The sequence below is a fragment of the Acromyrmex echinatior genome, chromosome 11 (assembly GCF_024713525.1).
Source record: "Acromyrmex echinatior isolate Ae372 chromosome 11, ASM2471352v2, whole genome shotgun sequence".
NCBI classification, from domain to species: domain Eukaryota; kingdom Metazoa; phylum Arthropoda; class Insecta; order Hymenoptera; family Formicidae; genus Acromyrmex; species Acromyrmex echinatior.
In genome coordinates, this window is record NC_141862.1 from 11,703,972 (window position 1) to 11,716,822 (window position 12,851).

The 12,851-nt window shown below is 31.2% G+C and overlaps 1 protein-coding gene across 2 annotated transcripts in view; it reads right to left on the reverse strand.

The window, feature by feature from the left end:
* Positions 1–12,851, reverse strand: part of Mmp2 (Matrix metalloproteinase 2) — a 185,824-nt gene that overhangs the window by 112,526 nt on the left and 60,447 nt on the right. For both annotated transcript variants that reach the window (XM_087411496.1, XM_087411495.1), the window contains exon 3: positions 468–569. In XM_087411496.1, coding sequence (XP_087267622.1) covers positions 468–569 — 102 coding nt within the window. The remainder of the gene's footprint in view (positions 1–467; positions 570–12,851) is intronic.

Consider the following 12,851-nt stretch of genomic DNA (forward strand, 5'->3'; position numbering starts at 1 on the left):
TGATGTAAACTCTATTTGGTAATTTTTATATTACTTTAAATATTATATTACGTAAAATGCAACGAAAATAATAATTAATGTAAACCAAATTACAGAAGTTAATGTGTAATTAATTTTATTTATAAATTTATAAAATTAAATAAAACATTTTATTAAAATTCTAAAACTGTATAAACAAATTGCATAAAAATTCTGCGCAATATATAAAAAAAAAAGTTTATTCAAAAAAATAAAAATTGTTTGAAAAAATACTATTGAACTCACGAAAAAATTGGAAACGATTGGAAATAATAATTGGAAAACCCTTCGAATCTAGTATTGTCCACTATTCACGTTCCAATAGCTTTTTCATTAATTCAATAGTATTTTTCTACAAGAGTGGAGGTATTAAATTACTACACTGTTTCTTGTTTGTATCTTACGACGGGATAAAATCTTATCTCTCTTTATATCATAATTTTGCTTACCTGAAGATTTTTGATAGCATCCCTGAGTTGGCCTTCCATCCGCAGATTTCCTGTTTCCAAATCAGTCTGAGGTAAGTAACCGAATTTCATGAGATAATTTTGCTGCAACAAAGAAAAGAAATTGTTAAATGATATTAAATGAACAAAAAATAATCATTCATAAAATGACGATTAAAATTAGATATAAAAAAATGTTCTTTCTTTCAAAGATTTGTCTTTAATAAAATCTTACATATAAAGTTTACACGTTATCAGATATAGTAATCCAAGTTATCAGATATGTTATCAAATATAGCATCGATTTAATATTATTAATCTATAACATGAAACAAAATACTATTTTATTCGTTAAGAAATTTATGAAAATCTATATTTTTTATTTGTTCGTAATTCAAAGCCAAAAATCTAATATATCCACATTGAATTTAACCTATGTTCGCAAATTTACAACCACTCTACGTTCTCGTGCGCTGGGCTGTTAATTTATGCACATTACCGTGATTACTTGCCAACCGACCTAATGAGAAATAGTTCAGTAAGTACTCACATTATCAGATAGTACATGCGGCGCTGATATTACAAAATGATAATTCTTTCTCTTTCTCTCTCTTTCTTTTTCTCGATTGATTCGTATTACGACAATTTATTGAGTCGCATGTTGATAGAAATCGGTTAAATCTTTTCTTTTCTCTTTACACGCTGCTAACGAGCGCGAAAACGCGAGCGAATCAAAGTGGAAATTATTTTGCGACACGAGATCGTTACCGTAACGAGGATAAAACGTGTACTATATAACTCCAGAATATACGTTTGCGTATAACAGATATATATGTGCGTGCAAATACGAAATGCTTATTTGCACTTATTTGTATCTGTATCGATTTATCTGTGTATCATCATTTATCTGTGTAACAGAAAAAAATTATGGTAACCAGCTGGTGCTGAAAAACATTCAGCGTACTGAAATTGCGAAGGAAAAATATTTTTCGGACCTTTTCATAAAATTAATTTTGTTTTGTTAAACCTTGTATATCCATTTTTTTTTATTATTCTATCTAACAAACATACATTGACCAAAAGAACAGATAAAAACTTGGTAAGAATAAACGCGAAATTTTCACCTAAACCATAATATGCCAAAAAAATGTTTATCCTTAAATATATTAATATATTATATGTTTTTTTTTTGGTAATAGATTACTTGCGAATAAAAATTTAAGGAATGCTGATCTTTTAGCCTTAATTATTAAAGTATAATTTTGTCGAATAACTTTATAGATAGAATACAAAGATTGCGGATAATTTTCAGAAGAGAATGTAAAGGTCAAGAAAAAGGTGAAAGATCATAAATCTATGGAAATTAGTAAGACATAAACATTCGCATGTCGAGTTACGATCAGTTACTTCGCGTTAAATATTCTTTTTAGATCGTAATGTAGCACGGTCGTAAATGTAAATTATAGGCTGCAAGATCGGGAAAGACTATATAGGGTTTACGGAGATTTACCATATATCATGTTACGCAAAATGTAAATGTAATATATTGTACATAAATGTACCAGCTAAACATAGTGCATATGCAAACTTATGTAGGAGAATAGGTATTTATGTGGCCCGAGAAATTAATTAGAAACAAGCTCAGCTTGCTATTAAATTATATCGCCATTGATGTTGTATTTAGAATAATTATATTAATTTAAGAATAATTATATAAATTTAAGGATTTCAATATTTTTTTGTTGGAGAAATTTTTCTATAATGTACAATTAAACTATAAATTTTCAACTAGACATGTATGAATGATATGCATATGAATAATATATTATATAAATTATCCAATAAATTAAATAATATAAAATAATTTTAAAAATAATAATTAATTTTTAATAATAATTAAAACAATTTTTTTTGTTTCAATCATGTTTATGAATAAACTATTAAATTAAAGATAAAAAAAGATGTGAATAATTAAATAAAAAATTATTAAATCTCTATTCTCTTTATGTCTATATAAAAAATAATCTCAAGAATAATTGTTGTTCAATTACATTAGAATAAATTACATTAGAATAAATTTTTAAATTTAAATTTTATGTTTTTAAGGACTTATTTTTTAACGATCCATTTTGAAGGAATCTGTTCATTTTTTATCAATGCATTCTATTTAAAATTATTATACATTCGACAAGATTGACATTTTTTCTATACAAAGTCCATTCAACAGATTCTTATAACATATTATAGGAATATAGAATAATTATCAATCTCATTTTCTTAATTTAATGAGCATTTCTCATGCTTGAAGTGCGAAAAGAAGCAGCGTGGACGTAATTTCGCGGATTACTGGCGCATTAAAATCGCTGCAAATTTCGCGGAAAGTGTCTGTTGAGATGACGAAACGGTCGGAAGTCTGCTAGTCGACACGTGGCGGGGTGTCGCTATCTTTAGGGGTTCCTCGAGTGTCGTTCCAGACGAAGGAAGCATCTTGTTCCCGACCGCCGCCGTCGCCTGCCACGGGAACGAATTCCGATTCGTGCCAGGAAATAAAAAAGTTCGCTCTCGCGCGCTGTTCCGACTTTCAGCGAAGTGAAAAAGAAGAACAAAAAGGTACGAGAAAACGATAAAAAAAACTATTCTTGGTGAAAGAACGTTCGACATTACGGAGAAATGAGAAAAGCGCGAAACAATTTAGTTTGCTAAATCACATAATTATTAATTAATATGATTTGAATTATTTTCTAATATAATGTAATAAATGTTATATCATCCTGTAAGATCGAACTAGCGAATAGTGACAGAAAATTTATCTCATATTTTTGCGGAATTTTAAATCTGTTTTTAATCAAAAATTCGAGTAAAAATTTTTATAAATAAATTTACTATTTTTTGTGATACGTGAAAATTTGCTGGAAACGAATGATGCAGATAATTTTGCTTGTCTTCGCGTATCCTTAAAACCTTTCAAGTACCAATGATAACTAAATGCGATGTTCTCCGTCTTCCTCGACAAAAGAGCTTTTGAAATCACGGGATGTCATTAGAACGATTGATGTTCGATCTTCCTTTCCCATTCAATCTACCTGCTTTCAAACGTTTCAATTGTATTTATCTCTTAAAGCACATATATGTATACACATATATGTGTGTGTATATATATATATATATATATATATATAATAAAATATATTATAAAGTAATATTTACAACTTGACAATAAAAAATGGGTCAAGAAAATATGAGTTAAGAAATTGTCTTGTAAAAATATCTTATAAAATATTCATGATATGAAAATTTACAATCTCACTAAAACGACACCTTTTAAAGCCAATCTCTCATAGCATGAAAAATCTATAGAATATATAAAAGTTATGGAAATGTAACATAGATCATGGGCGAAATATATTTTAAAAGAATATAGATTTTTATTAAAATTAAAAATTAAAGAATTGGATAGAACTGACTTCTGCGTGAAAAATTATTTATAAGATTACCAATGTTATTACCAATAAAACAAAAATTCAAATCAAATTCCGATTAATTTAAGTTAAAATTAACCAATGCTATACAATTAATTCTACTTTTCGCTTTGCTATTATTGGTAATAAAGATCCTGGTTATCATCGTTCCGTTCGGTTTGTGAAAGAAACTGAACAAATATTTCATTTGAAAACATTTTTTAAAAGTATTTTTGTCTTCACTTATCACGTACGGATCCTCATATTTGTTATCGTGTTATCGCAGGACTAATAATAACCAAAAAGGCCAGGCAAGATAATATTACCAAAGGAAGACGCATAATCATCCCGTTACTTAATAAATTTATTAAAACATCTTTCAAAGAGCAAGTTGCCCAACTGAACTCGAAAAAAATTATATAAAATAAATATCGAGAAAAAAATTGTTCCAAGTATCCACTGCCAAAAAACTGTCTTCATCTAAAAAATTAATTAAACATTTAATACTACAAAATTTAAACATTTTTAACTGTAAAATTTTATACAGATATATTAAATATACATATATGTATTTATTAAAGAAAAAAGAACAATTTTTTATAAATATCATAACTGTTTTTAAATGAAGGATGTTAGAAAGAGTAATATAGGTATAAAAAAATAGTAAAGATATATATTATTATTCCCCAATTTAATTTTTAAAACTACAGTGATATAAAAGTAAATATCATAGATATAATAAAATTTCAAAATAAAGTTTCAAAAAATTTAATTTAAATTTTATTATTTCTACGATTACCTCTTTAATTAAATTGTCGATAGAATGTATAACTATTTCTTCAAATTTAGTGGATACTAAATCAACGCGCTTTTCTTATCGTTGTAAGTTAAATCGCTTGTAATTTTCCATATAAATCTCTTTAAATTGGATTGTCCTAAATATTTTAGTCATAAAGTATCTTTTATAGCGTATTACGCGTTCTTTTCAGTTATGTTTCGCCGAGACCATATAGAGCGGCTTGTATAAAACGCGCGGACACGCACGTGCGTTGTCCACGAAGGGAGACACGCAAGCGACCCGCGGAGGGTGCTGGTTGGACTTAGACCGTGTTTGGTCATCGAGCACGCAAGATTTCTCCCGCATTGTTCGCGGATCCCTTTTGCTTTGGAGAACCGGTTGCACCGCGCACCACGTCACTACTTGCTTACGCCGCCATTTAAGGCGGATAAAATATATCGAGGAATGTCTTGAACAAAGAGATATTTTCAGAGACTCCCCCTTTCTTTCTGTCGGACTTAAAGTGCTTAAACGCGCCGTCGATGTGTCTCTTTAACGCCAACTCCCGAAGACAACTCCCGGATATTTCCTGTAGAGTCCAGTTTCCTGTATACTGAATTTTTTCACAACACACTCTCTAAGGGATTTTGTTAAATATAAATATAAAGGAAACAGATAAATGTTAAGTACAAAAAATAAAAATATTTTGATTATCAACTTGCAACATATTTTCTAGTACGCGGGAAATAGCAACGTGACGATTGCCATGATGGAATTATAGCAGCATGAAAAGAACGAGGAAAGTCGAGTAAAGGTCATGAAAAAGATGGGAAAAGTGAATTAAAGGAGACATTAAGTTCGTCTAGTGCGAGTCCCCCCATTAAACGTTATCGGTAGCACCAATGAACTCTGAAGCCGAACAAAAGGACAAGGTCATATCGTTTGTTACTCCTAGCATCACAAGTTGCCGCTTATCAAGTAGCAAGAAAACTCGCGCGGTGAAGAAACTCGGTCACGGTTTCCGCGATAACGCTGACGGAAAAAGGAGAATCTCTTTTCCAAATGGCAAAAGGGGGAAACGAGTTTCTCGGATGGGCACATTTGGATCATCTGTGACACTCGATACAAAGAACCTGCATATATTGAAGATCACGATCTTCGGCAAAGTCAGCAGGAAATTAAAAAAAAGAGCTTAAAAGATAACAGAATTCTGTTTAATCAATGATCTAACTCTCCATTCTTTAAAGATTTGAGAAAATTAATCTTTAAAGTCAAGGAAAATATAAATAGATTCGAGAAATCCATTGCGCATTTGTTGCATCAATTATATTATACCAATAATGATCGCTTCTCCTTTAATTTCACAACGCAGCTGAGCTGCAACAGTAAATAAAGAAATACGACAATCTTAGAAGGTATTCTTATCGCAGCCGTAGCCGTAATGAGCGCAAAATTGCAAAAACAGCAAATGGGATCTCTTTCTCTTTCTCTCGCTCTTTAGTATCTCCAGTCTCGGCTTCCTCGCGAATGTTAGGAACGTATGCCAGTTACATTGCTTATGACGGCAGAACACAATACTCTCGAGATGCACAGTCGCGGTTGGATGGTTACCTCTTGGAAAAGTCTCTCGCCTTTGTGTCTAAGACAGAATGTATGCACGCATGCATATCCACGTGGGCGTGCAGAAAAAGAGTATTTGCCTTTGATCGTCCGACCATTCATCCCATTTGGCCTTCCATGTTTAAAGGAGCGAACGGACAAAACGTGTCAGATTTTAGTGGCATTATATTTCGGCGGTGAGCAAATTACAGATATGTAATCCAATTTTGTCAATAGTAATTGATATTCATTCAATATTGAATATTGCATACATAATAGATATATTAATTTTAAAATTAATAGCCCGTGCATGATGACATTGTATTTATTTAAATTATAATGCAAACAATATGTTCAATATTCAGTGAAAGAGAAAGAGAGAGAGAGAGAGAGAGAGAGAGAGAGAGAGAGAGAGAGAGAGAGAGAGATATTACAAATATTCTATATAATTAATATTTTATTATATTCCAAAATTGTGACCGTATACGTTTGTCATTATATAATAAATGTTTAAAATTTGTGACCTGTAAACAAAGCAACGTTACAAAGAGAGACTTCGTCTTGTTTAAATTGTGTGATACAACAAATACATTAATATTTTATCAAATTTATTAAAATTATTCGAGATTAATATTTCACAATTTATCTTGCGGCAAGTTAAAAACATCAATTATATAATAAATAATATTTTTCACTTATTGCATTGCTGTTTATATATATATATATATATATATATATATATATAAAATATGTTTTCAGAGAAACGATTCATGTAGTATAAATACGAGAGTGCAAGAATTGACCGTAGTGGAATACGCCGATCAACGTTTTCAGGGTTAACTAGGTCCATTAATGGAGAAGTCAAACTTGCAGTTTGATTTTTTTCTTCCCTGGAAAATGTGAGCAACTAGCACGTTCTTGCGCGACTTCGCATCAAAGCTGTTGAACCGTAACGGCGATGTTTCTTCAACCTTTTCACCACATCGCATGCTAGGCGTGACTTTCGACATCCGTGTACTTCCGTAAAAGACAGGGTGGCAAACGATGTGGAATACAAGCAGAAAAACGGGTATATAGTTACCGAAGCGGAAGTGTCCGTAAAATCGATCAAGCTAATCGTCTGTACATCGGTACATTACACTCTCAATGTCCAACATCAATGAAAACGCTGCGTCGTTTGATTTTTAATCACATGATTAAAACGAATGACATAATTAAGCTTATAATATAAGTAGACTTCTCGAAATAAAAATATAAAAATAATTGTATGTGTTTATCATTATAATAAATGTTCAAAATTTGTGACCTGTATAAATAAAATGACCACGTTACAAAGAGAACTTCGTCTTGTTTAAACTGATATAACAAATACATTAATATTTTACAAAATTTATTAAAATTATTTGAGATTAATATTTCACGCGCTCTGTTTTTAAATTTCTTTTCGCGTTTTGATGTGCCGAAAATAAATATTTCTTTAACATATAAATTATATTAACGAAAATTAATTTACTAAACTCCAAATGACTCTGCGAAATTATTACGTTGTTAACGTTAAAATATAATTTAGGTAAATGTAAAGTATATAATTACCGTTATAAATATATTTTTACAAATATTTTCAATCTCCCGATGCATTTTCGAGATACAGAATGTAATGAAGACGGCGCATTGTTGCATTTTATTACAAGTGCGGTTAATAAAGAAACCGCGGAGAAATGTGACTTTAATGATGGAAAGAAATTGATAAAAAGCATATTACAAAATGCATATGGCTACAAATCAATAACGCTGGGAAGATAATTTCGAGATTCTTGGGATGATAAAATTTATGGAGCACGCAAGTTCACTGCGGGGAAAATTTAATCATAAATAATGAGCTGGGTTAATATCGATTGAACTCCGGGGGTCCAACCGGAGGCGCTAAATTTAATCGCGAGTTGTAATTTGAGGAAAATTCTGGAAAAAATCAGCGAAGTAAAATAATTGTAATTTACGTTAATGCGTGATATATGACTTAAATAATAAAACGCTGTCAAAATTTACTGTGCTTAACTTATGTTTGTTTAATTATATAGCTACCACGTTTAATTTACCGCAACTAGTTTTATCCTTCTCAATTCATTACGAGTGTTCCGTGCTAGCTAAATTACTGCTATATTTATGATAGCTTAAATAATTATATTCTAACTTAATATATTTGTCATCATCTTGATTAATTTAATTTTCTTCTTTCAATTTGTTGAAGATACTTCTTACCGGGATAAGGACTAACAAGAAAATCTCTCGAAACTTATAATTCTAACTTTAATAAAACTTTTTCTAGATTATATATAAACAGATAAATATAGAAAATATCAGTTGGGTGGAGAGAGAACAGGTTTTAAGAGGTGAAATCATTTCTTATTAGGTGTTGGAATTAATTCGTAGCGTTTTTAATGAAAGAATGTTATTTATTTCACATGAGCATTAAAAAATACATTAATGAAAGTACTTCCCATCACTTGTAAAACGCTACGAATTAATTCCAACACCTAATATAATAAATGTAAAGTGGTTTTTAGCTTTTTGTAATATCTTAGAAACTATTCAAGATATCAAAAAATGTCTAACACAAAAGTTTATAATATTTTATAATATTATAAAATTATCTCAATTTATCTACAACAATATTTTTAAAAAATAATTCCTTTCGAAATTCATATTTCGAAAATTATTTAAAATTATTTATTTAAACAAATTTCCGACAGTGAGACATTTCTTGATGTCATAAACATTAAAAATATATACATATATATATATATATATACACGTAATATGCGGCACCACATAAATAAATGCAATATATCGTCGTAATAAGCCACAATTTCGAGAGGTATAAGGCTGTTGCGATTTGCAACAATATCATTGCGGTCGGATGCTTCAGTTAACGAGCACCGCACTCGCGCTTTCGAGAGCAGGTGAATACAAAGCGTGTCTACATGTATAACACGGAAAACAAGAGAGAGAAAGAGAAATAGAGACTAAACAAAATGCAAAGGGAAAGAGAAGAGAGGAAGAGAGACGAGAACTTTTGACGGTGAGCGTCGTTTATTGAACGTGTTTCTTCGTCATCTCATGTTGCTGCAGTTTTGCGTATTAAAGTCTTTTAACGAGGACCAATTCGATCACTCGACCGGCCACTTGACCTCGTTGACCCGGTTTCCGGTTTGTCCTCGATGTCCTCGATGCCTTCCTCGAGCCTCACCGTTGCAGCGTTGTTGCCGGTCTCCGCGACGATGACGGTTCTATTCTCACCGGAAGATCAAATACGAAAGAGAGATTCTCGAATTTTATTTAAATTATCTTTACATCCAGACTCTTAAAATAATTTCAGAATTGAAATGTTTAAGAAACGTTCTCTTTGCCTACACTTATGTAAACTGTCTCTTTGCTATATCGTACACATTACGGAAATTCATATATATAAATCTTTCAGAGAACAGCTTGCGTATACCTTTACAAAATAAAACTGTTTAAAAATCACCGGCAACTACGATTTAATGTGTTAGGATAAATGTAAATTTGCATTTTGGTCATGACCCCATCTATCTCTCTCTTCCCCCCCCCTCTCACTCTCTCTTTCTCTCTCTATCTCTCTCTCTTTCCGTATCCGTTGTCGATCGCGCAGTCAGCGTTTCCGGTTACGCAAGCATTCGGTGGTACGGTAAACAAAACGTGGGTGGAATAACTACGCAAGGAAAAAAGCCAATAGCTCCCTCAAAAAAAAGAGGAAGTGTGTTAATCGCACCGTTTTGCGTCAATCAACCCTTTTTACCGTGAGATACGCGATTCTCTCATATGATTTTCATAGCAATTGCATTTCTTTGTCTTTCGCAAAAGAACATAAAAATTTCGCTTATAGATGTAAAAATCTATCACCAATGATGCATGTAGAAGAAATCATGAAGGAAAGTTAAAACTATGCATTTGACTAAATTCGAAGAATTATTATTAACACGAGATCTGAGTGAAGTTATGTTAAAATTGTTTGGGGTAACATTGGCGATGCTTGAAAGACATCATCAGAACGTGCGACTGAACATTTGTCATTGTTTAGGCTGCACCATCTGCCGTAGTTGAAGCTCTGACTAACTCGACGTCGTTTCTTCAGCAACACGATCCTAAAGCAACAAACCTAATCGCGTGATCTCGCCGTTTTTCGTAGCTACGTTTACGCTGGGTAACATCATACGGAATCACTCTCAAAATGTTTATCCGAACATTTGTGCATTCATGATACTGAAAATGGTGCTTATCAAAGGAAATCTACAATTAAAATGTTTCATGTGAAATTACGATTTAAAACGGCAATTTTTCCGTTCCAGAATTTCGTAGATATCATTTTACAAAATTATACATACATTCCATATTTTCGTAATAACGATAATATTTTACTTTATAATTTTATCATTTCAGTTGGCAATAAATTGGTCAATGATCGATACTTGCATGACGCTCATGCGTCATGGAGCTCATCAAGCTTGCGTATCTTCTGCCTTGCAAATTGCCTGTCGGCTTATTGTTACGGCGGCGATATAAACTGATCATGTATTATACTGTATTATCATAAAATTAAAATTGACCCTTCTCGTTACAATGCGGCAGTTTCTCCGCCACTGTATGTCAAACAGATGTTCGCTCACACGAACGAGTGCTTCTAAAATATTTGCTATATGCGCCGAGCTCGTTGAAAATAATAGTCCATTATGAGGCATGATAACGCGCTTTTAAATGTACTCTCGTTGTTATTATCGTTGTTATCATTCGTCGTCAATTATCCGTCGTCAATTATACGCCATTAAAAATTGTCCCGTGAATCAAAAAATATTGAGATTCCCTGAAACAATTTCTGTATTTTTGCAAACGTTATTTACTCTCCAAAATCAAATGTATTTTTAGTTTATCTAAAAAAATACACGTTTCTGTCATTTCCTTCTATATTTAATATACACAAAAATTCTTCTTAAAGTTTAATAATAATTAAAATCTAAAAATCTTTCCGCAAAATCAAAATTAAAGATTAACTTTGACTTTCTAAAACAAAAAAATGAAGACTTATACGTTGTAAATTTTTATAATTTTTATGTTTAAAGAAATCTTTACTTTTCTTATAAATTATACAATATTATACATTTTTATAAAACATAAATTCTCTTTTCTTCTCACTTATAAACAAGCATATTTTTATTCCTTTCAAAATAATTATTCGCGACATTCCGAGCATTAAATGTAACGCACTAAACACATCGCTGCGTCACTTCGTCATGCATCTGCCCGTTGACCTGAGGACCATTACGCTCGATGCACATCGTAAGTATAGTGGAACGAGAGGAAATTAATCGACGCAAAGTTGCCTATTGTAGGCGGACGGTGACAATTAAACGACCGAACTAAGAGAAAGCCTACATTCAACGAGTAACTGCATCGTCGAATATAACCGAGAAGTAAACGCTGAAGCTGACATTCAGTGTTAATTTGAGCCATTAAATAACTTCTCTGAACTTTTCTAATTAATTATTCCTTCCACTTAATTAAACTTTTAATTTAATTGTTTACATATTTAATAAATTAAGTTAACCAGAATTAACAAAAATTAATTTACCATAAAATAAATTTCTAAGCTAACTGAAGAATTATTTTTAAAAGTCAGAAACTTAATAGGTATCTTATTTTTTAGCTCCTCGCTTTTAAATTCATTGTCATTTAAAATTTCTTAATTATACATAAATATCTCTAATTCATGCATGAAATAATTTAAAATGCATTTAAAGAGATAAGTGTTTTTTTTATAATTGATGTTTTTCCCGGACGCGATAAATAAGAAAGTTTTCATGCAAATGTCTCGAATCTTCAACGCCGATCACGTTCATACAGATCCTCAGAAATTCCGAGAAGCTGTTCCAATGTGGCACAGGATCTTTGGATTTTTTTTGCATCTTGCATCTTGCAAGAAGCGAGAATAAATGCTGAACACGACGACGTCGTCATCTTTACAATATTTGACAATCGATACAATGATAGCGCGTTCAAGAGAAAAACTTGATACCACAATTCAAAGATGCTTGAATAGTTTCTCGAATAGAGAAAAGAATCCTCGTTCTTCACGTAAAATTTAGTTCATCGAAATTAAATTAAAATTCTTGAAATTAAATTGAATTTTCTGACAAAAAAGATATTAATTCCAAATAGAAATAATTTATAGCATTTATAAATTAAAGTATATTACAAACATGTTTAACAACAGCTTGAAGTAAATTGTGAAACTGATAATTATGAATCATAATTAACACAAAAATTTGATTTAATCATAAATTTTTTTCATCAACTTTTTTTGTTGAAAATATAATTACAAAATATAATCCGACTTTTCAACGACGCGTATAAAATCAATTTAATCCACAATCCATTCAAACCTGTAGGCGATTTACAGCGTTACACTAATTCCTCGCGGCGAAGAAAGCTGGTCTATCTACAATATTTTCCACGTAGTAAAAACCTCGGTAAATTGCG